Source organism: Hemiscyllium ocellatum, chromosome 19, assembly GCF_020745735.1.
Source record: "Hemiscyllium ocellatum isolate sHemOce1 chromosome 19, sHemOce1.pat.X.cur, whole genome shotgun sequence".
Taxonomy (NCBI): Eukaryota; Metazoa; Chordata; class Chondrichthyes; order Orectolobiformes; family Hemiscylliidae; genus Hemiscyllium; species Hemiscyllium ocellatum.
Window position 1 is genome coordinate 43,908,840 of NC_083419.1, and position 27,468 is coordinate 43,936,307.

At 38.7% G+C, this 27,468-nt stretch overlaps 1 protein-coding gene across 1 annotated transcript in view; it reads left to right on the top strand.

Annotated features, from left to right (window-relative positions):
* Positions 1–27,100, top strand: part of ttc38 (tetratricopeptide repeat domain 38) — a 45,874-nt gene extending 18,774 nt beyond the window's left edge. Inside the window, exons 6-14 of the mRNA XM_060839419.1 lie at positions 889–964; positions 3,710–3,829; positions 5,237–5,296; positions 8,947–8,985; positions 10,357–10,438; positions 13,570–13,735; positions 18,722–18,881; positions 21,239–21,312; positions 25,076–27,100. Of these exons, the coding sequence (XP_060695402.1) occupies positions 889–964; positions 3,710–3,829; positions 5,237–5,296; positions 8,947–8,985; positions 10,357–10,438; positions 13,570–13,735; positions 18,722–18,881; positions 21,239–21,312; positions 25,076–25,169 (871 nt within the window). The 3' untranslated portion in view covers positions 25,170–27,100. The remainder of the gene's footprint in view (positions 1–888; positions 965–3,709; positions 3,830–5,236; positions 5,297–8,946; positions 8,986–10,356; positions 10,439–13,569; positions 13,736–18,721; positions 18,882–21,238; positions 21,313–25,075) is intronic.
* The last annotated feature ends 368 nt before the right edge of the window (positions 27,101–27,468 follow it).

Consider the following 27,468-nt stretch of genomic DNA (forward strand, 5'->3'; position numbering starts at 1 on the left):
TTGAAAAGACACAAAAGAAAACTGCAACTATCTCAGGTTTTGCCGAGCTCAAACTATCTCTTGTAAGTATGACAGATGTTTCAAGATTTCATGTGTGTGAACCACAACAGTTAATTTGAATTAATAAAGTGCCCTTAACATAGGTCCTAAGGCATTTTTACAGGAAAGTTATAAGAGAAAAATTGATAAGTTCACAGATGGATATCATAGAATCCCTACAGATTGGAAACAGGCCATTTGGCCCAACAAGTCCACACTGACCCTCCGAAGAGTAACCCATCCAGACCCATTCCCTAACCCAATTACTCTACATTTACCCCTGATTAATGTACCTAACCTACACATTCCTGGACACTATGGATAACTTAGCATGGCCAATTCACCTAACCTGCACATCTTTGGATTGTTGGAGGAAACCGGAGCACCTGGAGGGAACCCACACAGACACATGGAGAATGTGAAAACTCCACACAGACAATCGTCTGAGGCTGGAATTGAACCCGGGTCCCGGGCACTGTGAGGTAGCGGGGCTAACCACCGAGCCACTGTGCTGTCCATATACTAGATCATGTGACCAAAACAGGACTTGTTGTGTAGTAGGATACAACCAGCAGAGTTTTGAGTGGCCTCCGATTTCCTGAGGATAGAATTTTGAAGGCGGGCTGGGAGTGTATTAGACTAATCAAGTCTCCAGGTAAAAATAGCACTGGTAAATGTTTTAGCAGTGAGTGAACTAAGGGGGAAGTTGCATCAGCATTTCCATTTACACATGCATTGCTTGAAATAAGCTGAAGAGCAACCATGGTAGAGCATATTAATCATTTATTAAAAGTCAGCAATAAAGGCCACTGATTTGTATTAATAACCTTGTGTCCTCAACCTCTTTAGTTACTTGAAAGGGATGTACTCATTTGGCCTGGTGGAGACTAACTTCTATGATCTGGCAGAGAAAACTGCCAAAGAGGTAAGTAATAACTAAAATATTTGATAGAGAGAAAAGAATGGAGCATTTGTTTAAAGGACCACAGCATATTCACCACATTGGTGATGATCCATTGTGGGAGAATTGGTTTATTGTGTTCCGTGCAAAGAATTAACAGAGTAATTTATGGGGCACAGAAGAAGATTTCTCAAGTGTAAAATCCTAGCATAATTTTTGGTAAACACCAAACCTGACCTGATTCAAAAAGATCTGTAGAATTCTGCAGGTGTTGACCAGTACACTATCAGAAGAGTCATGAGTGGTTGGACAGTCAGAGATAGTAGGAATGAGCGAATTTGGGTGACACATAATGAGGAAAGAAGGATGTAACTTTGAGAAATAATGTTCATTTAAATTTGAGGGGGAATCCTTTACGTCCTTAAGGATTTAAGCTTTGTTTTCATATAGTCTGATCTACGTGTTTACTTAGTGTGACTCATTTACACTAATAATAAAATGGTGGTTTATTGTCGCTGAAACACAAGATGGAGATATATATATTATATATACAATTTTACAAAACTCATCTTTCCCTCTAACTTCCTGAGTAACTTTATAGTTCTGAAATGTCTATGGCCACACTATTTAAAATTGGCTTTGGAAGCAAATAATGAAAAAAAGTTATTCTATCTGGATTACAGCTGGTCGAACTGGACTTGAGGCTGTTCTTCTTGTTCCCAAGGTTCCTGTGTTTTGGTTCTGATGTTCTCCGGAGTATGTGAGATCCCCCTCTGATTTGAGTGGCTTCTTTTAACTAGAGTATTGTGTGCAATTCTGGTCTCCCTCCTATAGGAAGGATGTTGTGAAACTTGAAAGGGTTCAGAAAATATTTACAAGGATGTTGCCAGGGTTGGAGGGTTTGAGTTATAGGGAGAGGCTGAATAGGTGGGGTTATTTGCCTTGGAGCATCGGAGGCTGAGGGGTGACAGCCTCTGAGGTTGATAAAATCATGAGGGGCATGGGTGGGGGAGTCCCAAACTGAGGGGAAAGATTTAAAAGGGACCTCAGAAACAACTTTTTCACGCAGAGGTTGGATTGTATGGAATAAGCTGCCAGAGGAAGTGGTGGAGGCTGGTAAAATTCCAATACTTAACAGGCATCTGGATGGGCATATGAGTAGAAAGAGTTTAGAAGGATATAGACAAAATGCTGGCAAATGGGACTAGATTAATTTGGGATATCTGGTCGGCATGGACAAGTTGGACTGAAGGGTTTGATTCCATGCTGTATATCTCTACAACTCTATGACTAGTTATTCAGGTCATTTCTGAGTCCTGTGGCTTAGCAGCAATTTGATGTAACAGTGTAATTAGCATAATTTAGTTACTCAGTGTAAATTGGGTTTCTGTCTCAGGAAGGGTGTTACAAAAGCCAGAATTGGATATAGTAATTTCCTTATTGACGGAGCCACCTCTAGGAACTGAGTTGTCTCAAAAACAGTTATACTGAAACTCAGATCTATTATTCCACCCAAAACCTTGTAAGATTGACTCGTCAACCATCCATTCAATAGTCAATCAAGGTGAATGCCTTGCATATCTGTCTGGTTTGTTTAATTTGACAGTGAATGCTGCAAGCTTCCTGACTTGATATCTCAGTTGCACTGTCTTAATAAAACCTATTAACTGGTTTGCACATCTGTCTGTCTGGCCTTGCTCAATTTCCACCACACAGTTCAGTTGGCCAGTTTCCCCACATGCCATTCTTATAGCCAATGTTGCTTTCAGTAGCTCAGAAGAACTGTTTTCTTTGAAAGGGGATTGCACTACCTACAAGGCACAACATTTGAATAAACTTTTCTACATTAAATTGGAAACTGATTTAATTTAAATGGCAAATCATAGCATTATTATGATGCAGATGGAGGCTAGTTGGCCCATTGTGCTTGGACTGGTTCAATTACCAAGTGCTGAAGTTCTACATTTTCCTCTGTATCCTTGTACACTACTACTACCCAAATAATCATCCAGTGCCCTCTTGAAATTCTTCCTTAAAACAGCCACCACCACATTTCCAGACAGTGCACTTCATATCCTAACAACTCACTGTGAGAAAAAGACTTATTTCTCATTATTGTTGCTTCTTTGGCACATCACTTTAATGGTGCTGTTTTCAATAAAAATGCTTTCCTTCTCGAGAATTCCCTTTAGACAAAAATGAGAATAGAAATATATCTGAAAACCACAGGAAGTAAGAGTATTACATTTTAATGAAGTGTATAAATGGAACATTTTTCATACCTATTTACGATAAAAGAGATGCAGAAAGCTTGGACTCAGCAAGGAGCTCTATTATACTTTGCTTTTGGGATGGTAAATAGCTTACTTTCATCCCCCTTCTTTCCAATTTCTGTTCCAGATTGTAAGAATGATATGGATCCCTGAAGATTAACATTTGTTTAAAAGTTTATGTTCACTTATTTTGCCTTTTCATTTAAAGGGACAAAATGGGGCTGGTTCGGGGAGATGGTGTAATATCTCCAACCCTCTCTGTGGCAGGAGACAGGCTCCAGACTTTACAGCAATATGGAATATATAAGATTAGCTGTGAGTTACGGGGAGGCTTGCCTATTTCATCATCAAGTGTACTCCCATAGCACTCACAAATGTAAGATGGAAACCCAAGTGCAATTGTGTTTCTCCAATTCAGGGACATGATTTGTATTTTTTTTTCTGTAATGTAAATTTTGACTCTCTTTATCCCTTTGCTCTTTGTTCTTTTTATCAGGGCTTGGTTCTGAATCCATGTGATGCTTGGTCTGCACATTCCCTGGCACATGTGTATGAGATGCGTGCAGATGTGACCAATGGATTAAAGTTTATGAAAGAGACAGAAAACAACTGGAAGGTAAACCTAAGAAAACCAAAAATGCATGGTTCCTGATCAAGCCCCGTGAAAAGATATAAGTTAGGTCGGTAGCTAGTACAGCAACACAGAGAGCCATGGGAATGCATTCCATACATTTCTGATACATTGTAGAGATAGAAAACCATCATCACTGGGTTTGATATACACTTCCTAGCAGAAGTTTGGGAAGTAGGTTTCTCATTATCTTTTTCAACCTTAGTTTCTGGTGTCTTGGAGAAAATGTAGAGAAGGAATGTTGTTCTCACATTTGCTTTTTTTTCTAATGAATGGTGTATAATTGAATTCATAGGGTCAGATTGAGTGACAGCACTTGCTTATGTCATATCTGTTATCACCCCAATAATTAACAGGGAAAATTGAGAAACAGAAAATCTGTGATTAAGTCAATGAGTCCTAAAGAATAACTGCTGGAAACCTAGGGGTTCGGGTACATAGTTCCTTCAAAGTTACATCACAGGTAAACAGGGTGGTTAAGAAGGCATTTGGTACACTTGCTTTTATTGCTCAGAGCACTGAGTAAAGGAGTTGGGATGTCATGTTGAGATTGTACAGGGCATTGGGGAGGTCATTTTTGAAGTACTGTGTACAGTTCTGGTTGCCCTGCTATCGGAAGGATATTATTTAATTGGAGATAGTTAAGAAAAGATTTACCGGGATATCGCTGGGACTGGAGGGTTTGAGTTATAAGGAGAGGCTGGATAGGCTGAGGTTTTTTTCACTGAAGCGTAGGAGATTGAGGGATGGCCTTTTGAGGTTTAAGAATCATGAGCACATTGTAAGGTGAATAGCAAAGGTGTGGGGGGGGGGGGGGGAGTTCAAAATTAGTGGGCATATGTTTAAGGTGAGAAGAGAAAGCTTTAAAGGGGACTTGAGGGGCAACTTTTTCACACAGACAGTGGTTCATGTGTGGAATGAACTGCCAGAGGAAGTGGTAGATGCAGGTACAATTACGACACTTAAAAAACATTTAGATAGAAACATAAATAGGAAAGGCTTAGAAGGGGTATAGGCCAAATGTAGGCAAGTGGGATTTAGTTTGGAAAATTGGTCAGCTTGAATGAGTTGGACCGAAGGGTCGGTTTCCATGCTGTATGACTCTATGAATCTACTAAGTTAGCTGGAGGTTTGTGCTACCAGGGCAATGGAGAATTCTTTAAAAAACACTGAGATGCTGGAAATCAGAAATAAAAACAGAAAGTGCTGGATGAACGCAGCAGTTCTGGACATAGGAACAGAATTAACATTTTAAGTTCACTATGACTGTTCTTCGAAACATTTCTTAGTTGGGAAATGATGAACTGTCTGCTATGAGGGAATAGTGATAAGAGCTAAGCATAAAATATCTATGGGAATGTTTTCACAGTTGTCTTTTCAATCTGTTCACAGGGTTCTGATATGCTTGCCTGTCATAATTACTGGCACTGGGCATTATACCACATTGAAAAGGTTTGTTGTTAATTTGGACACTTAATGCTTCCTAAGTTTGTATTTATTTGTTAATTGCCATGCCTTCTTTAGCTGCTTCACCAATGATCTTCCTCCCCATCAGAAGGTCAGAAGTGGGAATGGTTGCTGGTGATTGCACAATACTCAGCACCATTTATGACTCCTTAGATACTGAAGCAGTCCATGTCAAAATTCAAAAGACCTGAACAATATCCAGACTTCAGTGAAGAGTGGCGGGTAGTATTTGCACCACACAAATACCAAGCTTGAATATCTCCAACAAGAAAGAATCTAACCATCACTCCTTGACAATTAATGGTATTTAATCACTGAATTCCCCATTATTAATATCCTGGGTTACCATTAATCAGAAACTGACCTGGACTAGTCATATAAAGGTCTGTGGCTTTCAGAGCAACTAAGAGATTAGGAATCCTGCACAAGTAATTCATCTCCTGACTCCACAAAGCCTGACAACATCTGCAAAGCACAAGTCAGAATGGAATATACCCCACTTGACAGCTCATTAGAAAGCACCTACCAAACCCATGACCATCTCCATCTAGAAGGACATGGTAGCAGATACATGAGAACACCACCACCTGCAAGATCCCCTTCAAGCCACACACTGCTTAGAAATATATTACTGTTCTTCCAGTGTCACTGAGTAAACATCCCAGCATTCTCTCTATAACAGCATTGTAGATCTAACTTCAGGAGATGGACTGCAGCTGTTCAAAAAAAGCAGCTCACCACCATTTTCTCAAGAACCAGTAGGTGTGGGCAAATAGTGCTGGCCCAGTCAGTTAAATCTACTTTGAATTAATAAATTAAAATAAAAGTTAACATCCACAGCCTGATTTTCCAGCACACACATGTTGCTGCCTTGTAGGATTAAAGGATGCTGTACTTTCTCTGTGCTGGATTTTACTTCAGTGAAGTTTATATATTAGTGACAGATGCAGAACTGATCTAACTGTTTGAAAATATCTTGGTAAGTTAACAAGAGAGAATTAATTCATGCAGTGGATTTTGCTGAATTGATTGTCAAATAAGTTTAAGCATGCTTAATCTTCTGCTTAATGAAGTGGTTGTGCTTGAACAGTGTCAATCTGGGGACAGAGTCATTAAAATATTTTAGTTAGAACTCCTGCTAGGATTCTAATTGCTTGGGCATGGGGCTTGCCATTTTGAAGAATTTTACGGGGAAGGGTTTGAGAGATGCTAAAGAGGTCAGTGACAAAAGAAATCACCAACTTAAGGCTCTATTCTGCCTCCAATTTGAGATTGCCCGTATTTGGAATGGGCAGATGCTCTATGGACCCTCCTATAGAAGTCTTAACTTTAGACCAGAGCTAATTTGAGTCACATGCCTGCTGGAAAATCAGCATTGTGTGTGCTGGAATGGAATTCGTAAAACCAAGTGGAAAAAATGCTTCAATATGAAGTATTCAAAAACAATCAGCTATGTTGCCTCTGTAATCACAGATACACTGTCCTAGTTCTGATCTCTGGGGAAATGGCCTGTTCTCAGACCTTGAACTCAAAACAATTTTAAACAAACGTCTGAAGAGGAGCCAATTTGAAATAAAAACAGAATAAACAACATGCTGTTTACTAATTCCAAGCCTAATATTTTTTTAGAATCCGTACTGTGTGGGAACAGGCCCTTCAGCCCAACAAGTCCACACTGACCCTCCGAAGAACCTCCCACCCAAACCCATTCCTCTACATTTAACCCTGCATAATGCACCTAACCTACAAATCCCTGAACACGATGGGTAATTCAGCAAACCTACATATCTTTGGATTGTGGGAGGAAATCGGAGCACCCAGAGGAAACCTATGCAGACACATGGAGAATATGCAAACTCCACACAGTCAGTCGCCCAAGGCTGGAATCGAACAAGGGTCCTGGTGCTGTGAGGCAATAGTGCTAATCACTGAGCCACTGTGCCACAATGACTTTTGTAATCATTCCCAGCTTCTCTGGCTGTGCCAGCTTTTATTGTCCATGTTTATATCCTTGAGAAGATGGTGGTAGACAACCTTTCTGAACCACTGCAGTGCATGTGGTCTAGTACAATGATACAGTTCGATGTCAGGAGGATGGTGTGTGGTTTGGAGAACTTGCAGGTGGTGGTGTTCCAAGGTGTTCAATGCCCTTCTAGGTATTAAGAAGGTGCTGTCTAAGGCATCTTGGTGAATTTCTGCAGTGCTTCTTGTAGATAGTACACACTGCGCATTGGTGATTGAGGGAGAGAATGTCAAAGTTTAGTGGCTGCCAATCAAACAAGCTGCATTGTCCTGGACTGTCAAGCTTCTTGATTTGTTGGAGCTGCATTATCCAAACTGGTGGAGTGCATTCTAACAAAATCTTGACTCATGCCTTGTTGTTGGAGGACAGGCTATGAGAATTCAAGAAGTGAATTACTCATCACAAAATTCCCAGCCTTTTCTTTACGTTAAAATCAATGTAGCATATTGAAGACTGGACTGATTATGGGAATCCAGCTTGTTCATTCGAATTTATGATGAATTATAAAGTCAGTTTCACTTGAGGACAAGGTTTGCAGGACCCTTGTCCATTGGCAGGGGTTCATGTACACAAAATGTACAATGATGGAAAGAAATGAGTAAAATACCTTTAATGTTGTGATCTCTGTCAGCTGAGTCCAAACTCCTCCTGACGGAGCAGGGAAAAAATAGGGGTTGACAAAGGTTGATGTGGACTCTTGGGTCATAGTCCTCTGCCAGTATGTTTAGATTTGAATGTTCCTCTGTATTTTAGCCTCTGTAACATATACCACAAAGACTGGATTGCTGTTGAGACAGATGTTTATTAACAATTCCAAATAATTTATACTGCTGTAACATATCAGACTTACATATAGTCTGGGTGCTATGCTTTCTGCTGCTCCTGTTACAATAGTAATTATAGTAATGGCTACCAAAGGTGAGGTAAGTTCATTTATATTGGACTGTCATCGATATGTCTTAGTGTTGTATAGAAACATAGAAAGTATGAGCAGGAATAGACCATTTGGTTCTTGGAGCCTGCTCCAGCATTCACTATAATGATGGTAGACCATCTAATTCAGGAACCTGTCCCTGTTTTCTCTCCATAACCTTTGATCCCTTTTGCCCTCAGAATAATATCTAGTTCCCTCTTGATCCTTAATCACATTCTGTACAAGACAATTCCAAAGGCTCACCATTCTCTGGCCTAAATGACCTAGCCGATATCCATAAACACCCTGTCTGGTCTGGAGTTAATACAATAGTGCAAAAGTCAATGCATTCAATGAAATTCATCAACATAAAATGAATTTATGTCAGTCTGCACCAGTTGATCCAGATTGTCCCATATTCCTTAGTGAGTGACGAAAGCACTATCCAGTACTTGCAGCCCTCATAAAGGGACATAAGAAATAGAAATGCTGCACTGATAAAATATGGACTGCTTTCTGAAGCTGAATTTTAAATGTGTTCTTGAAGCCTAATGGAACAAGATTCATCGTGCAACTGAATTGTATTTTATTTGGTCTGGGTGGTACAATATCTTGGAATGTTTGATATGAGCAGTGATTACGTTGTGGTTATACTGTAATTCTTAGGTAAGTCCTATTGATTGTGTTCTTTTCCCACAGGGTGATTATGATTCAGCACTCTCAATTTACGATGCTCGCGTGAGTACAAACTGTAGTTGAAATAGTTGAGCCTTCCTTCACCATGCTATATCAGGTTGCCACAATGCTGGTTGATCTTCACATAAATCATCATCTTGAATTTGATATGTCAGTGCACTTCCTCCCACTAATCCTCCCTATTTATTTAGACCTATTCACTCGGCTTCGTTACATTTGTGGCTTGGTTTTTTGTCGAAGCCAATACATTCGGGAATAAGGCTTTAACCCAGGGCTTTCTGACAAGAGACAAGAGAGCTACTCACTGAGCTACAACAGGCCTCCATTGATTCATAACAGAAAACCATTTTACGAGAGATGTAGGCTTTGTAGTTCGTTTCATTTCAAGGATTAGTGTGGTATTAGAGTTTGCTGAATACTTTAGCATTTAATGTACACATTGTGCTTGAAACACAGTTAGAGGATATTTTACAGACATTGTATTACTATACCACTACCTGGAGAATAGTGTTTGCATGTTATTACTTGTTGTATATTACGCAAGTGTAGTATTATTGCAAGCTATTTCAGATTCCATTCCATTTACTCATTGTACCTAATGCTACTACGAGCTGAATGTTACTGTTTGAAGCAGGATTGATTTGTTTAGAAGAGAACAATTATTTGAAAAGCCTGTTTCATTATTGCTTTTTCTTATTGTTCCGTTAAACATAGTGTCAACTGGGCCAGTTAAGTTGGTCCTCCATCCTCAGTGCATTGTCCAAAAGTTTTCCAAAGCTTTCTTAGTGATGTAATAACATGTACACTTATAATAGGAGTAGCCCTAGTGTTTGGGTGATAACGAAGTGGGGAAGTTGGATGGTCAGGCAGGATTTACATGGACCTCAGGGATGATGTTTGCTAGCAACCAGATGGATACTCTTGTGTAATCCTCAGCATAACTCCCTTGATTCCTGTCTCAGGATCAGTTGAAGTACATGAAACATTCAAATACCAGCAGAAGGACAGAAGGCCCTTGGGAATCCTTCATGCTCACTACTGAGTTTACATTTCCCTTCTGATTTTTGGCACTACCCCCAACCAGAGAGCACTTAGAGGAAAACAGACCCACCATTCTTTAAATTAGGTAAAATAAATTGGGATGTGGTCTATCCCTCCATCACTTCCCCTACTTCTTGGTACCTCCTGATGGAAGTGAATTGTCTGTTTTAGGGGATGAAATAGGCAAGGAATATCTGTGCCAATGTTTATAAAACAGCCTCTATAATTCAAAATATAATTTATTGTGTGAAACAGCTAATGTTTTGATGTGGAAATGATAATGCAACTTCAAGTATATTAGTTTATTATTTCTCTCCGCTGCATGTATTTAGCTGTGATTTCTTGATGTTGTTTTGTCTGTACCTTGTACAGGTTTCCAAAAGCTGTTTTGAAACTGCATCAATGCTGGATATCATAGACACAAGTTCCATGTTGTATCGACTCCAAATGGAAGGTAAATGCTATCCCTTGCTCAAAGCTTCAAATTAAATACAGTATTTATATCTTTTTCATGAAGTCCATTCATGGGATATGTTACTTGTGCTGATGTCTATAACTTCCTCCAGCACTATATGACACTTCCTGTTTGACTGACTCTGTGCATGCACCACTTTCCACACAAAAAACAACTTTGCCCTATCATTGGTAATTGTGCCTGAAGACCTAAATTTCCTTTTTAGACTGTCTGTCTCTTTGGCTATAAAGACCACCACTGATAAATGGCTTGGTCAGACTTTCTAATATTTACTCTGTAATTTTGGCTGTTCTAATGAAATTGAAAGTTATTTTCATCTCTTTTTGTTAATCCTGTTATTGGTTTAATTGTATTGCTACCTTTGTTGGAATATTTCAAATCAAAGGGTAGAGAACTCTGTGCAGTATAGATACATTGCCCCAATTTCCAACTCCATTGTAGAAAGGACATGAAAACTGCTGTAGCATAAGTCGACCTGAGCAAAGTTGCAATATAATGATATACATCTTTAAAGAAATATTTCTTGAACTGCTGTCAATCATTGCACATGTTGGCAGATATGATGAATTAGGCCCATGGCTTTTTGAGTAGTCTGAAGGAGCAATAAAAGGAGTTAGTTGTAATAAGTTCCTAGTGAACTTAATCTGAATGTAGCCTGATCTTCAAATAAATAATGCACATTATTTTATAGTTATTTGTGAGTGATTGTCATGTTTACATCTGAGAGAAGACTATGGTATGAGCAATGAGAAACCACAGACGTGTGGAGAGACAGAAGGGAAAAAAACCTCCTGATTCTTTCAAGAATGGGAGGCCATGACTCCCATGTTCATCTGCCAAAACTTACCTCTGTTGTGGGTAAATCGCAAGTTACTTTTAATTTGGCTACGCATTAAGAAATCTCACAATCAAATACTGAAACAATGATGTAAACATTACTGTATGTCACACCAAAATAAGACCCCTCAAATAAGTAAGTTAAGCCTCACAACTGAACTTGGCTATTATCCAATTGATGGTGGAATTTAGCCATGATTCCAAACAACTGTGTCATTCTGGAAGTGTCCAGTTTGGATCCTTGTGCAGTATTGTTCTTCGAAGCTGCTGAAGATTTCTGGAGTTGAATTCTTATACAATTTTCTGTCTCTCTCAAGTTTGTAGTGTGACATTATTGACAATCTTTTAGTTTATTTCATCCCAAGTATTGATTACATTTATGGAGACCACAAGTCTGTAACTTGCTTTCTTTTCAGAAGTAGCTCTGCAGTTCCTTGTAATATTCGGCGTTAGCTTTTGGTTTAAAATAGCCTGTCCAGCAATTAACTCATTAAATTCTTCAGGGCATTCCTTCTGTAGGCAGTCTTAATTGCCCAGTTGTCACGAGACAGCTAATTACCCAGCAGTAAAACTCCTGTCTTACAGGAAACAGCTTGTTTATGATACTTTGACTCCTTTTTCCCCAGGGAAGGTTAATTAACAAATTGCTTTTAATTCCTTTATAACAGTTCCTCCTTTCATCTTGGGAAACAATTTATTCCAGAAAGAACTATTGCTGTTTCTTCCAATCCATAAAGTTATTAAAGTTCTGAAGTTTACATTGTCACACCTCCAAACTTCCAAAGTTCCAGGGCACTTTCCTGAGTTGGGATTGCACATTTAGGTATTATCCCAAACGGAGCAAAAATTCAGCAGATTAGTTTGCATTCCTGGAGGTGCTTTTGGTAACTGTGTACAATGTTGGAAGCTGTGTGGACAACAAAACCATGAGTTCAAGGAAAGCAATCGTGGAACAATTTGATTTAGGTGACAGAAAGGGGATACTGAGCTAAAGATAAGAGAATTAGAAGTCACAAATTGTGGTGGAAGGAATTAAGACAAAAAGATTTTGTCCACTGGCAAAAGAAAAAAAAAATAAAAGGATAGTTGGGAGAAGAAAATTTAAAAATAATCAAAAATTGTATTGTTGATCAAAAAATGCAGATAGTCTGATTAGTTTGGACATGAAACCCAAATTGGCAGAGTTGCAGATAATGAGGAGAATTGTCAAAGGATGCAGCGGGATATAAATAGATGCCAGAGAAATGACAGATGAAGTTTAATCCTGATAAGTGGCAAGTTATGTTACAGCTGTTAGGCCACATTTGGGATATTACATGCAGTTCTGGTAACCACACTACCAGAAGGACGTGGATGCTTTAGAGATGCTGCAGAGAAGGTTTACCAGAATGTTGTCTGGTGTGGAGGGTTTTAGTTATGAGTAGAGTTTAGATAAACTCAGATTGTTTTCACTGGAAAGATGGAGACTGAGAAGCAATCTGTTAGAGGTCTACAAAATTATGACAAGCATAGATAGGTTGGATAATCCAGGATGGAAAAGTCCACTACAAGAGGGCATTATTCAAGGTAAAAGGAGAAAAGTTTATGGCAAAAGTGCAGGGAAATGTTTTGACAGAGGGTGGTGGGTGCCTGGAATGCACTGTCAGTGGATGTGGTGGAAGCAGGCACATTAGCAATGTTTAAGGCGCATCTTGATAGATGAATGTAAGGCAAACAGAGGGAAGAAAACTGCTCATTGGCACTATGTTGTGAGTCTAAGTAAGGATTAGGAATTAGCACAGGTTTGGTGCGTCTGTTTCTGTGCTGTATTGTATTGTAATGTATTGTAAAATCTTGAAATTAGTTGGGTTGGATTAGAATCGCCAAAGACAAAGAGATTATGAATGTAAAGAGTCAGGATGGAAAGGAGGAGATTTTAGAAGGGAAGTTAGGAAGGGACCTGATGGAGACCTTTAAACAATCAGGATATCTAAAGGTGTGAAAGACAGCAGAGTATATTGTTCAAATTGGGAAATGTGTTGCAGATTTTGTAGAGAGTCTAAAGTGAGACCTAGCACTTCCACCCAGAAGTGAACAGCATGTTTAAATGGGTGTTTTATTTTGTTTCTATTATTCACATGTTTTTAAAAAAATTATTCACATGTTATTGTACTGCTGATTACACAATTAAATCATGTGTTACTGTGTTGATGATCACGTAATTAAATGACAATTATGAAGACTGAAAGAACAAGCCAAATCCCCTGTTCCACTGACAGTACAGTCTTCCACAGGTGTTAATGTTGACAATCAATGGAAGAAACTTGCTAGAGTCACCAAGGATCATGCCAAAGACCAGATTCTTATCTTCAATGATGCCCATATACTGATGTCACTGCTTGGAGCTAAAGAGATTGACACTGCAAATGAGGTCATCACATCACTGCAAGAACTCTCCAAGTAAGCATGCCTGTATATCAGACACTTCCAGCCATTTAAAGGCTTGAGAATAGGTTCTCTCAAGGGAGTTATTCCCAGACTGCAGACTCTGGATACCAATCTGTTGATACATTGTGATATTACTGAAAATCTTACCTATTTATAAGTAATTCACTGAAAATGAACCCTTCTTGCACATTGTCCCTTGTTGTTCTTACATTTTGAATATAAATAATTGTTTCAACTCAAAGCAAGGGACAGAATTGAATACCAAAATGCTGGAATGTAATCATCTAACATAGTTACTCTGAGAGTCAGAATTTAAAGCATTTTAGAAAACTAAATGCAAGAACAGGAGTAAGCCACCCAGCATGTCAAGTTTGCTTTGCATTTGGAAGGATCATGGCTCACCCAACAGCTACCTCAACTCTGCACTTTTGCCTATCCTGATAATCTTTAACTTCCTTTGCTTAACATGTACCTATTCACCTTTGCTTTAAAAATATTCAACGACTCTGTTTCCACCACCTTTTCAGAAAGTGAGTTGCAAAGACTCAAGACCCTCTGAGAAAGAAACATTGTGTCTCATCTCCTTTTTAACTGGTTGACTCCTGATTTTTTGAATAGTGATCCTTGGTCTAAATTCTCTAACGAGAGGAAAGAACCTCTCATATGTACCTGTCAAGATCCTGCAAGATCTTATGTGATTTATTCAAGTCACCTTTTACTTGTCCAAACTTCAGCAAATGCAAGCCTAGCCATTTTAATCAATCCTTCAATGACAATCCATCTATTCAAGGTATTAATGCATTTATATATTCCCTGAAATAAGTTGACCAATGCTATGCACAGTGCTTCAGCTGAAATCTTACCAGTACCCTGTGTAACTGAAGCATAACTTCACTACTTCCTTCATCATAAATGGCAATATATTAGTAGCTTTCTTGATTATTTGCTGTATCTGCATGCTAACCTTTCACACACAGGGACACATTGACTCCTCGGTTCAATTTATCTGACTTTGCCTTAGTTTGCAGTTTTAGTTCTTCAGTCTCACTTTCTATGGGACCAATGCCCACTTTTTAACTTTTCTTTAAATATTTATAGAAACTTGATTATTTGTTTTTAGCTTCCTAACTAGCTTTTTCTCTTATTCTAACTTTCCTTTTTTATTGTTTGCTTTTTTGATAAAATCTCTCTAATCTTCTCATCTGTCAACTGTCTTTGTACAATCATACTGCTTTTCCTCTTAGTTTGATCATTATCTTTAACATTTCAAAATAAACATGGTTAATAGCTCAGTCCGTGGGATTTTTCTTCCTGTTAGAATATTACTATTTCCACTTAAGCAGTTAGACCCTACAACTTACAATAAAGTGTCAGATTTAGCAATTATATGTATCAAGAGTAGGAATACAGGGTTAAACTGTCAGATCGCTAATTGTTAAATCTACATAGACAAATAATTTTCCAGAACAGATAATTGTGTAAGCTGTAAGATTTCATCTACACAAGAAACTGATTAACTGCTTCTAAAAGAAAGATATAATCAGGAAAATAGTTGAGAAATTGCAATAAATTTAAGAAAGGTTTTACTAAGAAAAACCAAAGGTTTGCATTCAGTGAGCTACTGTTTTGTGCAACAAAGGATATTTTGTAGTGAGACGCTTCATATGAACAATTAGATTTGACTCCAGAATGTTGTTACTAGCAGTTGAGGAAGAGTAGAATGGCTACCCTTCATAAAATCCCTATAGTGGGGAAGCAGGCCATTCAGCCCATCGAGTCCATACCAACCCGCAGAAGAGCATTCTACACAGATCCACTGCTCTATCCTATCCCTGTAACACTATATTTCCCATTACTAATCCACCTAACCTACAAGATCCCTGGACACTATATGGTCATTTTAGCATGACCAGTCCACCTAATCTGCACATCTTTGGACTGTGGGAGGAAGCTGGAGTGCCCGCAGGAAACCCACACAGACACAGAGAGAATGTGCAAACTCTGCACGGTCACCGCAAGGCCGGAATCAAACCCAGGTCCCTGGTGCAGTGAGGCAGCAGGACTAACCACTGAGCCACCATGCCAACCCAAATTTGGCCACAAACTATTTTTCTAAGGATGTGGCTGTCAATTCAGTCAATTTCTATTTAAATACTGTGACTGTAAAAGAGATACAGAGACAAGTTTCTTTGTTAAGCTTTAGTAAAGGAAAGAGAATAATATTTATCAGATTTCACCCAGTCTAATAAATGTAATTGAGTACTCTACACATACATGCACTCAGATTCACACACACACACATAAGTTACTGTAAGGATGGATTAGTTAGATCTTTTTAGAGCCTGCCAAAATGTATTTTTTTCCACAATAGGGGAGTCCAAAACTAGAGGGTATAGGTTTAAGATTTAAAAGGGATCTGATGGCACTCTTTCATGCAAAGGGTGATGTGTGTATGGAACGAGCTGCCAGAGGTGGGTACGATTACAACGTTTCAAAGGCAACCGGAGGGTATATGAAAAGGAAGGGTTTAGATGGATATGGGCCAAATGCTGGCAAATGGGATAGCTGGTCAGTGTGGACAAATTGGTCTGTTTCTGTACTGTATAACACTCCAACTGACAAGTTTTCTGAATATGATCAGGGCTAATGGATTCCATGACCATTATTTACATTAGATTATGGGTGGATGAATTTCTTTTTTGGCCAAAATTCATTGTCTGAGGTGATTTCACCTAATACTCTGTCTTACCCAGTTGCATATCTCAATGATTGACTACTTTATGAATTGGTTAGGAGATAGTCAAATCACACTCCTTCAAGGATTTTATCTGTAGTTTTCCATACAGGCTAGCTCCATTTTAATGGCACTAGAATATCTGAGGTACAACCATGTAAACATCCAGCCATCCCTAATAGCTGTTGTTTCAAAGTCTCCAGAATGTTGCTTTGGTCTTCTAAAACTAAATCAGTGATTTTCAGCAAGTAAATATATAGTGTTGTTTTGATATAAAGCATGGCTTTGTTACAACACCAGCAGGTAAAAGTCATATTTGTACTGTGCCCCTCAGGTTCACTAATTGTTTGGTCTATTTATAACATTGGCAACTAACTTTAGTGATTAAGTTCATAACATTTTATTCAATTAAGAAATGAAAAACTAATTTGATTCTAATGGTGATTGATGTGTCATTAAGGGGGCAATACAGCAATGATATTACATTTTTAATTGTCTGAAACTTTGAAGGTAACAATATTGTGAATCATTGGGTTACTTGGTCTCTTTTGTATTTCCTCTAAACCCAAGTACCCAACTAGTACCTGCCTTCTTAACTGTGTCCGGAATTCCAACCACGAGCTCACCTGCCAAGTCTGCTTAAGATTGTTAGGGACAACTCTGCCTTGCCAAATTATTCTTTGCTATCTTAAGTGCAGTACAGAACAGAATGTTTTACTTCACCAGTATTACTGACCAATACCACCTCCAAATCTTCATCGCCTGTTTTTAATCCACTTCCAGACAAATGTTCAAGCCTTGTTAAATTGAGCCCTACATTTCCTGGAGTCATCAGAAATTTAAAAATTGTACAAAATGTAAAGTTCCCCATTTTAACTGACTTTCAGACCCAGATTAATGCAAAGCATGGACAAGATTTCTGTAACTGAACAAGAATAATTATTTATTGCAATAATTAGACTCTAGCTATATGTAAATGTTTTAAACCATCAGCTTATAATACCACCAATTAAAACTGTCATCACCTTGGAAATTCCCCCTTACACACAGACGGACAGGATAAATTGGGTTATGGGCAGAGGGGCCAAATTGGAAAGATAGTTTGGATAGTCTTTGTTCCTGGGTTTTGTTGTTAAGATTATCTTTATGACTCTTCTGCTGGCCAGCATATTACTTCTGTCATCTTTCTCTGGATGTATTCACTGGTTGGTAAGAGACACAAGGCAGTCAACTTATTAAAAAATCTGACTTATCAGTTAAAAGGCATAACTTACTGCAACTATTGTAGGAAAGATGAACTTGTTTTCTTCAGGTTTATAGTGAGTTTTGACTGCAGAGAACGGAGAGACTGCTTCTGAGCTGGGGAAGAACTGAACACTTGTCTCTCTCTCTCTCTCTCTCTCTTTCTCTCTCTCTGTAACTTGTTCCCAGCTGCAGGCTGGTCAATTACCTGAGAACCAATCACAAATTTATTGGCAGGCAGAAAGGTCTCTGTGATCGATAATGCTAACTTTAACCCTATCGCAGTCCATAGACTGATCATGTTGTTGCCAGCAAAAGCTGCATCTGTACACCCCTTGGCTTCAAATCGTCTATAACTCAACCTTCAATTATTGTTCATGCAATCCTTCACATAATGCCTGGCATGGATGTCAGATAACTTGCTTTCAAAACATACAGTCACCTTTTAAATACATTGTTTAAAGTAGGTCCTAATCATTTCAATACCCAGTTTTGTAAAAACCAAATTTTTTTAAAAAATGAAAGTTTACAACACTATGTATTTAAATGCAGCAAAAGAAGGAATGCTTATTTTTGTCTGAGATGTTCAAACCACAGTTTTGTTTTTGAATGTTTCCCAGGGCAACCCTCCTGCTTGTAAAGTTATACAAAAGTGCCTCTGTTTTGTTTCCCAAACTGGAATTAATGTGATGTTAATTCCCTGATACAGAGTAATAAAATATAACTTAAAAATAATGAAAATAGTAACTTCTTTGAGAAAAACATTTCATCCTAGTAATATCAGCTTGGTGCAAAATTCACATAGATACCAAATTTGTTTTGCTTGTGAAGAAAGCCTTTGGTGAAGTCTCACATTAGGCTGTGTATTTCCATTGGATGATGCTCATCTACAATAAAAAGCTGCTTAAATCCATTTCTGGAAAAAGTGCTAATTGACATTTTAATGAAAATTATGAATTCACATGAGACAAAATGCAGTGAGCAATATGCATCAGACCACTAATTATAGAATTTTTTTTCAGAACTCCTGGTGAAAACTATCAATACCAAATTGGTAAAGAATTGGGACTTCCTATCTGTCAGGCAATAGCAGAGTTTGCGAATGGAAATTACAGTCGCACAGTGGATCTGTTAAATCCAGTTCGTTACCGGATTCAGAACATTGGAGGCAGTAATGCACAGGTATTTCCTGGTATCTTTTCAGAATAATCAACATCAGCTGAAATCAGATTACACATCAATCTCAACAGCTCTGAAAACATGTTGTTTAAGTGATGGCAACATATGGCACAGGAATAGACCATTTATGCTTTGAGCCTGCTCCATCATTTGATAATGTCATAGCTCATTATCATCATTGCTTAGATGCCTTTGTTCCAAATCTTTTGATGCAGCTACCTAACAAGAACTTATTGATCTCAATCCTGAAAGCTCCAATTGTTCCTATCACCCACAGATGGGGAGGAAAGAGTTATAGATTTGTCTTAGAGTTTTTGTGTGATTTTGCTAAGTGGGTTAAACCAAATAGAATATTGTGTGCAATTCTGGTCTCCCTTCTATAGGAAGGATGTTGTAAAACTTGAAAAGGTTCAGAAAAGATTTACAAGGATGTTGCCAGGCTTGAGCTATAGGGAGAGGCTGAATAGGCTGGGGCTATTTTCCCTGGAGCATCAGAGGCTGAGGGGTGACCTTACAGAGGTTTATAAAACCATGAGGGGCAAGGATGGGATAAATAAACAAGGTATTTTCCCCAGAGTGGGGAAGTCCAGAACTAGAGGGCAGAGGTTTAGGGTGAGAAGGGCAAGATTTAAAAGAGACCTAAGGGGCAACTTTTTCACGCAGAGGATGGTGCATGTATGGAATGAACAGCCAAAAGAAGTGGTGGAGGGTGGTACATAACAACATTTAAAAGGCATCTTGATGGGTATAATAATAGGAAGGGTTTAGAGGGATATGGACCATGTGCTGGCAAATTAGATTAGAATATCTGGTCAGCGTAGATATTGAACCGAAGGATCTGTTTCCATGCTGTGCATCTCTATGACTCTACTATGCTACCCCCCTCCCTTTAATTTTATAAATAAACCTGTCATTTGGCAATGTTTGAAAATCCAAATACAAACATCCACTGCATTTAGAAGAGGTGTGTCTAACAAGGATAAAATAATAATGGGGGATTTCAATTTTCACGGCACTGGGAAGCAAAACCTACAACGAAAAGAATGGATGATACATTCATGAAATGTAAATAATGATTGCTTTCTGGATCAGTATATTAAGGAAGCAATCAGGGATCAGGGTGTTTTAAATAATGTACTGTACACTGAGACAGGTCTACTTCACAGCTATGTACTAAAGGGATCATATAGATTTGTCACAAGATGGTAGAATTTTACATTAGCTGGAATTTTATGCTCATTGTGGAGTGGCCTTTACTTCACAGAGGTGTTACAGTGCAGGAGGAGGCTATTTGACCCATCTTGCCTCCATTGACTCATCAAACGAGCAACATTACCTAGCGCCAATGTGCTGCTTTTTCAACATTCCCTTCTACACTATTTATATTCAAATAATCACCCAATGCCCTCTTGAATGCCACAATTGAATTTGCCACCACCACACTTTCAGATGGTGTATTGCATATCATTACTTTCAACACATTTCACAAACCAAACTTCCTTAGCAGGAGGTTGGTCAGAATAAAAATAATAACATTAATAACTTTGTGTCAGATTTCTTTGAACAAGCAAAATTGAAGGATATGGAGGTCTTTTTACTCAATTTATTTTTACTGCATTAGATGCATGATTTTTTTATGTATTATTTATTCTCTTCCTTGCTTTTGGAGACAGGAGCTTGGTTTTTAATTCATGCTGAAACCAAGAGGGAACGGACAGCTGCTAAAGTAGGGCTATTGGCCATCAACCACATTTTCTAATTTGTGGGATTGGGAGAGTGGCGGGGCTAGGCCACCAGCAGTGCAGTCAATTAGGCCTATTAAGCCCACTTAAAAATGCCTCCAGGTTACTATAGGTCGCAAGGACCAGTTTAGCTTTGTGAAGATCATTTTCAAGTAGGGACTCGTGGCATTTGGTAGTGCTCCTGACTCTGAGCCAGAAAACCTGAATTCAAGGTCCCATCTGCTTAAGAGGTATCATAGCACATCTGAACAGGTTGATGCAAATTAGCGAAACTGAAGATCTTGTCAATTAGGCAGGCTTCGAGTCCCACCTTATTTGCCAGATGCAACAGCAGGAGCATTTGGCCACTATGGAGAGGGATTGCTCCCACCACTGTGAAGGATCAGCTGCAAAGAAAGGCTATTTTAAAAAAGCATTGCAAGAGGGGGTCTCCATTTTGAAGTATCTTCTCCATTAAACGCACAATGCATTCATGCTACCACCTTCAAACTAAATTCCTGCTGTTGAACTCTGAATATGTTATGGTATTGTGTCATATAATTTGAACAAAATTGTGATAATTGGATTTTTTTGACTGCAGATTATCTAATTTCTTTAAAACATTTTTGTTTTTTGCAGAGAGATATCTTTAACCTGCTATTGATCCATGCTGCTTTAAAATCAGACAGCAGAGATCACCAAAAACTAGCCAGGTATGTGCCAGATTTAATGGAGGCAATAGGCTTTTGGTATCAGGCTTGAAAACTGGGAGGGTGTAGAAAAAAAGATGGGGATGTAAACTTACTGATTCACTAGGACGTGGGCTGCAATTGGTCAACAACAGCCAATTACCTGCCAATTAATTCTTGTCCCTTTGAAAGATGGTTACCTGTCCTCAAAGGCTGCTGACCAATCAAAAGGTGCAACCAGAATTGGTGGTCACTGCTGGAGCTGCAGGTGGAGAAAGACAAGGTGATGGTTGTGTGATCTCGCAGCTAGGTAAGGGTGGGGGTCTGTGGACGCTGGGGTCAGTTGGACATCCCTAGGCTGTGTGGATTGGTGAGGGTGGACAGCACCCTTGCTGTGTGAGCAGGTATTGCTGCAAAGGAGTAAGTAGCTCCTTGACCAAAAAGTACCTAAAGTAGAGGTAAATCCCATGCCCCTTCCCATTAAGCCAGCCAGGAAGCCACCAGAGTTTACATTATGACCTCTTGACATGGTAGAGAACTCAACTGATTTCTGGTTGAGAGGATTTTCTGACACCTTTCCTGCCACAGACAAAGTAGCATGCCAGTGCGACAATGATTTCAAGAACATGACAATTCTGTACTATGATTCATTATAATGTTGATTGACCCAGTTTGCACATTGCACAATTTTTCAATCCATTATGCCTGTTGTTTAGGAGACCTATCCAATCCTTCCCGTTCTCTTGTTGTATCACACAACTCTGAAATTATTTCCATCTCAAGTTTATATGAAATTTCCTGTTCAAAGTTACTACTGAAGCTGCTTCATTTACCCTTTCTCTTAATTGAAAATAACTTTTGGATCATGACTAAATCAAAGAAATTTGGTCAGATGATTTTTATATAACCTCTTCAGACATATATTGTATAGACCAGACCAAACCCCTTCAAAATATATCAAGGAAATAGCTGAGACCTGAAATTTTATCTTATTTAAAGGCAAGTGTAAGTGCTGTGATGTGACTTGATTGGTCAAATTACAAGACTTCAACCAATTTAAGGTGTTGATTGAAATGTTAGCTGTTTGCTCATGTGGATGTTAAAGATTCCATGACAGTACTTAGAAGTGAAGAGGCATTATCCCTGATACTAAGTCAAGAATTATTCATCAATCAACATCCCAAAAACATCTGAGTGTTCTCCCACAATATTTTCAGAGTCGTGGTATACAACAAGAGAACAGGATTGATTGGATAATCTCCTAAAGAGATTGAAAAATTGCAATGTGCAAACTGGGTCAATCAACATTATATTGAATCATAGTACAGAATTGTCTTTTTCTTAAAATTGTCGCACCAGCATGCTCCCTTGTATGTAGCAGGAAAGGTGTCAGAAAATCCTCTCAACCAGAAACCAGTTGAGTTCTCTACCATGTCAGGAGTTCACAATGTAAACTCTGGTGGCTTCCTGGCTGGCTTTAGGGGAAGGGGCATGGGATTTACCTCTACTTTAGGTGTTTTTTGGTCAAGGAGCTACTTACTCCTTGGGATCTTGCTTTATGCAAAGTAGCTACTGTTTCCTAAATTACAGAATTAGCTACCTTTCAAAAGTGTTTCAGTGACAGTAAAGCATTCTTGGATTTCCTGTGGTTGGAAACAGTGCTAAGTAAATGCAATTTTATGCTTTTGTTTATTATATGGATTCACCTTTCAATTATCCTAACCTGACAAATGAAGCACCATCAATTAAAGAAGAATAGTCAACTGATTAGCTTTTTAATCCATTATCTTTTCTCACTTTAAGATAAAGTCAGATACCACACAAAAGTAACATTCCTTTGCATCTCATCCACTCTTGTTCATCTTGAAGGGCTTTTGCCCGAAACGTCGATTTTCCTGCTCCTCGGATGCTGCCTGATCTGCTGTGTTTTTCCAGCACCACCTCAATCTTGACTCATTTACTTGTATGTTAATCATGAAAATCTACAGGACTAACAGCTTGAAGAATATCACAACTTACTTATTGATAACTTCGACTTTTGAACCTGGACATGCATCTCTAAAGGAAACCGATCTGGCATATAGATGATAGTTAGAAAATGTGGCTCATAGCATCTATCCACTGACACTATGGCTCAGAGAACGATACTCTGCTCAAATTGTCCCTTTAATAAAATGCAGAGCCTTGGACCCCCAGGTAGGTTGCTTTGTTGCTGCTTGGCATACTACTACACCTTCTCTCTTAAGAGTGCAGACCAGCTTGAATTCTCAACCGAGGAGTCTCCTCGGTTACTTATTCCTCCATCAGAGATCACCTTGTTTGAAACTGGCAGATGTTTTGCTCCAAAGGTTCTCTGGAACTTGGAGCAGTGACTGGAACACAAATAAGGCCTAGCTTATATCTCCAAGTTTTCACTTTACACTTGCCTAACATAATGTCATGATGTGCTAGACCAGTGAAAATTCAGACCCATTACCATTACATTTATTATCTGGATTTATTAGACTTCTTAGGCAGTGGTTCAGGTTGAGCACGACTGGTTTCCACTCTCGTCCAATGGATTCTGAGATGTCTGATAAATTCAATGTGCTCAATCTGCAGACTCTGTCACATGCAGAGAAAGTGGTGCTTGTGAGGTCAGACAGATGAGGTGTTTGGAGGTTTGTGTGTTCCCTTGACACCTTTGCCTCTGCAGCTCCCAACAAAGTCTCTTAATGAACTCAGTATCTGACTGAATGAACTGTCTCCATTTTAGTTGTTGGTCACAAAAATTGGAGGGGATGTTTAATTTCTTCAAGCTATCTTGAGGACATCACCACTAAAATATTTCTTCTCTTATCCTGGGAGTCTCCTGCCATGGCTCAGATCAGTATGGATCTAGTATCAGCCATGATTTGGAATTAGTTGCTCCTTTAGGAGTAGGAATGCTATTAAAACTTTCTAGTTTACTTAGCAATAATTCTTACTGTTTTCCAAGCAATCAACAAATTATGAAACACCATTTTATAAACAATTTCTCATACAATAATAAATATGTTGTATGTTTTAGGTTTATTTGAAAATATGCTTGTCAGTGAGGCTGGAGTTATTTTATAACACCAAAAACAACCTGTGTAATCTGTTACTAAAAACACAGTTCACTTTGCTATTCCCTATTACCCGGAAATCACAATGATCAATGGTGCACTAAGGCTGCAAGATGTGAGGAATTCTGCTTTGAGTAACTTCACTTCTGACTTGTCAAAGCCTGTCCACTACCTATAAAGGGCAACTTCCAAACTTGGGATCTCTACCAGGTAGAAGGTAAGGGTAACACAAGCAGAAGAACACCACAATCTAAACGTTCCCCGTCTTGCCTCACTATCCTGATTTGAAACTATATTCACTGGTGATCAGCAGAAATCCTGTAATCCTTTTCCTTACAGGACTGTGGGTATACATATACCTAAGGAGCTCACCATCAAGAATACTTCAAGAATATAAAAACTAGAATTATCATCCTGAAAACCACACTACTATCAAAAAAATGCAGGGGATTAAACAAATGAATTCTGAAATTCATCTGGGGGAAGTAGCATTGAATACTTAACAGATTTGAAATTGTCTTAGTGAGTTAGCAGAGGTGTTGGTGCAGTTCAGATGAGTATGCTAAGTGCATTATTATTTAATTATTCAATTTCAGAGCATTCACGTGAAGTAGAACTTGGATCTGTATTTATTCCCTCTAAACTTCATGACTACTTTCTTGTAATTTTCTAGGTTTTTAATGGTTTTCTTTCACCAATAGATGCCTCGTCCTGGAGCGAGATGCTTTTCGACCAAACTCCCCAATGACTGAAAGGCTGATTCGCAAGGCCACAGCACTGCACAATGTGGACTGAATCAAGATTAAGACATATTCAATACAAATGGGATAATTACTTTAACTTGCTTTAATAGCCATTTGCTAATAATTAGAGGGATTATAATTAAGGGAGGGAGTGATTGGAACAGGGGAGAAAAAAGGCAGGAGGAGGGTATCAGGGAAAAACGATGGGAAGGACAATGGATAGAGTATGGATGTTAAAAACAAAAAACTTCTATGAGAACAGTGGTAAGATAACCCAATTATGGATTTTAAAAATAATTTGCCATTAGATTACTAATTACACATTTCACCTCCTTGAGTAATGTTGCAGATTCAGCATGAAAGCTTCATGCTTGTGCTCCCCTTTTGAGCGTAAAATATGATATTGACTCAAGCCTGTGATTCACTGTATTGGTTTTGTGCTTTCAATGTAGTTCTGTGCCTGTAACTGCTCAGCAACAACAAGATTCTGTTCCAAAAACTAAGATTCCAGTCTAGAATTTCTTTGTTTACATCACTCCTCTACCTGGACCCCTTCCAGTATGGATGCATTCACAGTATTTCTCCAGTTCCTATCAAGAATTTAATTGTATTTTTCATTCGTCCTCTGTGTCCAATTTCAAAATTAAATTCTGCTTGGCTCCTTTAATTTTTACTTTTGCTGTTCAGCTCAAAAATAAGTTTGTTTGCTGCTATTTGTTCTGGGGACTATTGTAAGCATAGGATAAAATCATGCCTCTTGTGTCTTATTCATACAGTCATACAGCACAGAAACAGATTCTTTGGTCCAACTCATCCATACCGACCAGATATCCTGATCTGACCTGGTCCCATTAGCCAGCATTTGGCCTATATCCCTCTAAACACTTCCTAATCATATTCCCATCCAGATATCTTTTAAATGTTGTAGTTGCACCAACTTCCACCTTTTCCTCTGGCAGGTCGTGTCCTACATGCACCATTTTTTCTGTTTAAAAATTTACTCCTCAGGTTCTTTTAAAATTTTTCCCCTCTCATCTGAAAAATATGCTGTCTCATTTTGGATTCCCCACATCCAGGAAAAAAGACATTGGCTATTCATCCTACCCAGGCACCCTGTGATTTTATAGACATTATAAGGTCACCCCTCAGCCTCTGATGCAGCAGGGAAGAAAACCCCAACCTATTCAGCCTCTCCCTGTAACTCAAACCCTCCCATCCTGGCAACATCCTTGTAAATCCTTTCTGCACCCTCTCAAGTTTAACAACATCCTTCCTATAGAAGGGCGACGAGAAGTGTACGCAGTATTCTACAAGTGGCCTCCCTATGTCCTGTATAGCCGCAACATGACATGTAAGGGTGACTCTGTAGAGGTTTGTAAAATCATGAGGGGTACAGATAAGGTGAATGGCAGGTGTCATTTCCTTTGGATGGGGATTTCAAGACTAGGGGGCATATTTTTCAGGTAAAAGGAGAAAAATTTAATCAACTTTTTTTACACGCATGGAACGAACTTTAAAAACAAGTGGTGGATGTAGGTACAGTTAGTGGGTTACTACGCATAAAAGATACTTGGATAAGTACATGAATAAGAAACGTTTGGAGGGATACAGGCCAAGCACGGTTGGGACTAGTTTCGGATTATGGTTGGCATGGACTGAAGGGTCTGTTTCCATGCTGTCTGACTCTATGACTATAAAGATCTTGAAATATTTTGTATCACATTTTAAATGTATTCTGATTCATATTGTTTAGAATTCCTATCATGTTAATTCTAAAATACCAATACAAATATGTCACTTTATATGCTGTCAGAAGTTCTAGCTTTATAACCAATTTGCTTTGACATAAATATGAATGAAGAATATCTACGAAAACTTTTTCATGTATAAGTTTGTTTTTGTACAATTGAACAAAATTATATTCCTTTTGGAAATCATGATTTTTGCTAACCCTTCCTCATTAAACCTATTTTTCAAAACTCACTGTGGCTAAAGCACTTGCTTTGTAACTGTCGAATTTTGGATTTAGATCCAACTTGCTCCTAACTGATGTTAGTATTCATCTTCAGGCTTTGCCACAAAGCATTCATTCAACACATTTTAATGTACAATGGTTTCAAGAGGTGGGCACAGTTTTCACACACAATCTGGTTGCCATGGGGAGAGAAACCCAATTGAATGAATTTAATGGTGGCTGACAGGATGAAGGAGATCGAATGGGAAGTGTGCAGTATTCTTTTCCTTCCCTGTATCAGCATGGAGATTCAAGTGTGAACCAGAAATTACTGGCTTCCTGATGAGAAGGCTGGCCAATGAGAGCTGGGAGGAATGGAGCCTCCGCACTCAATTGC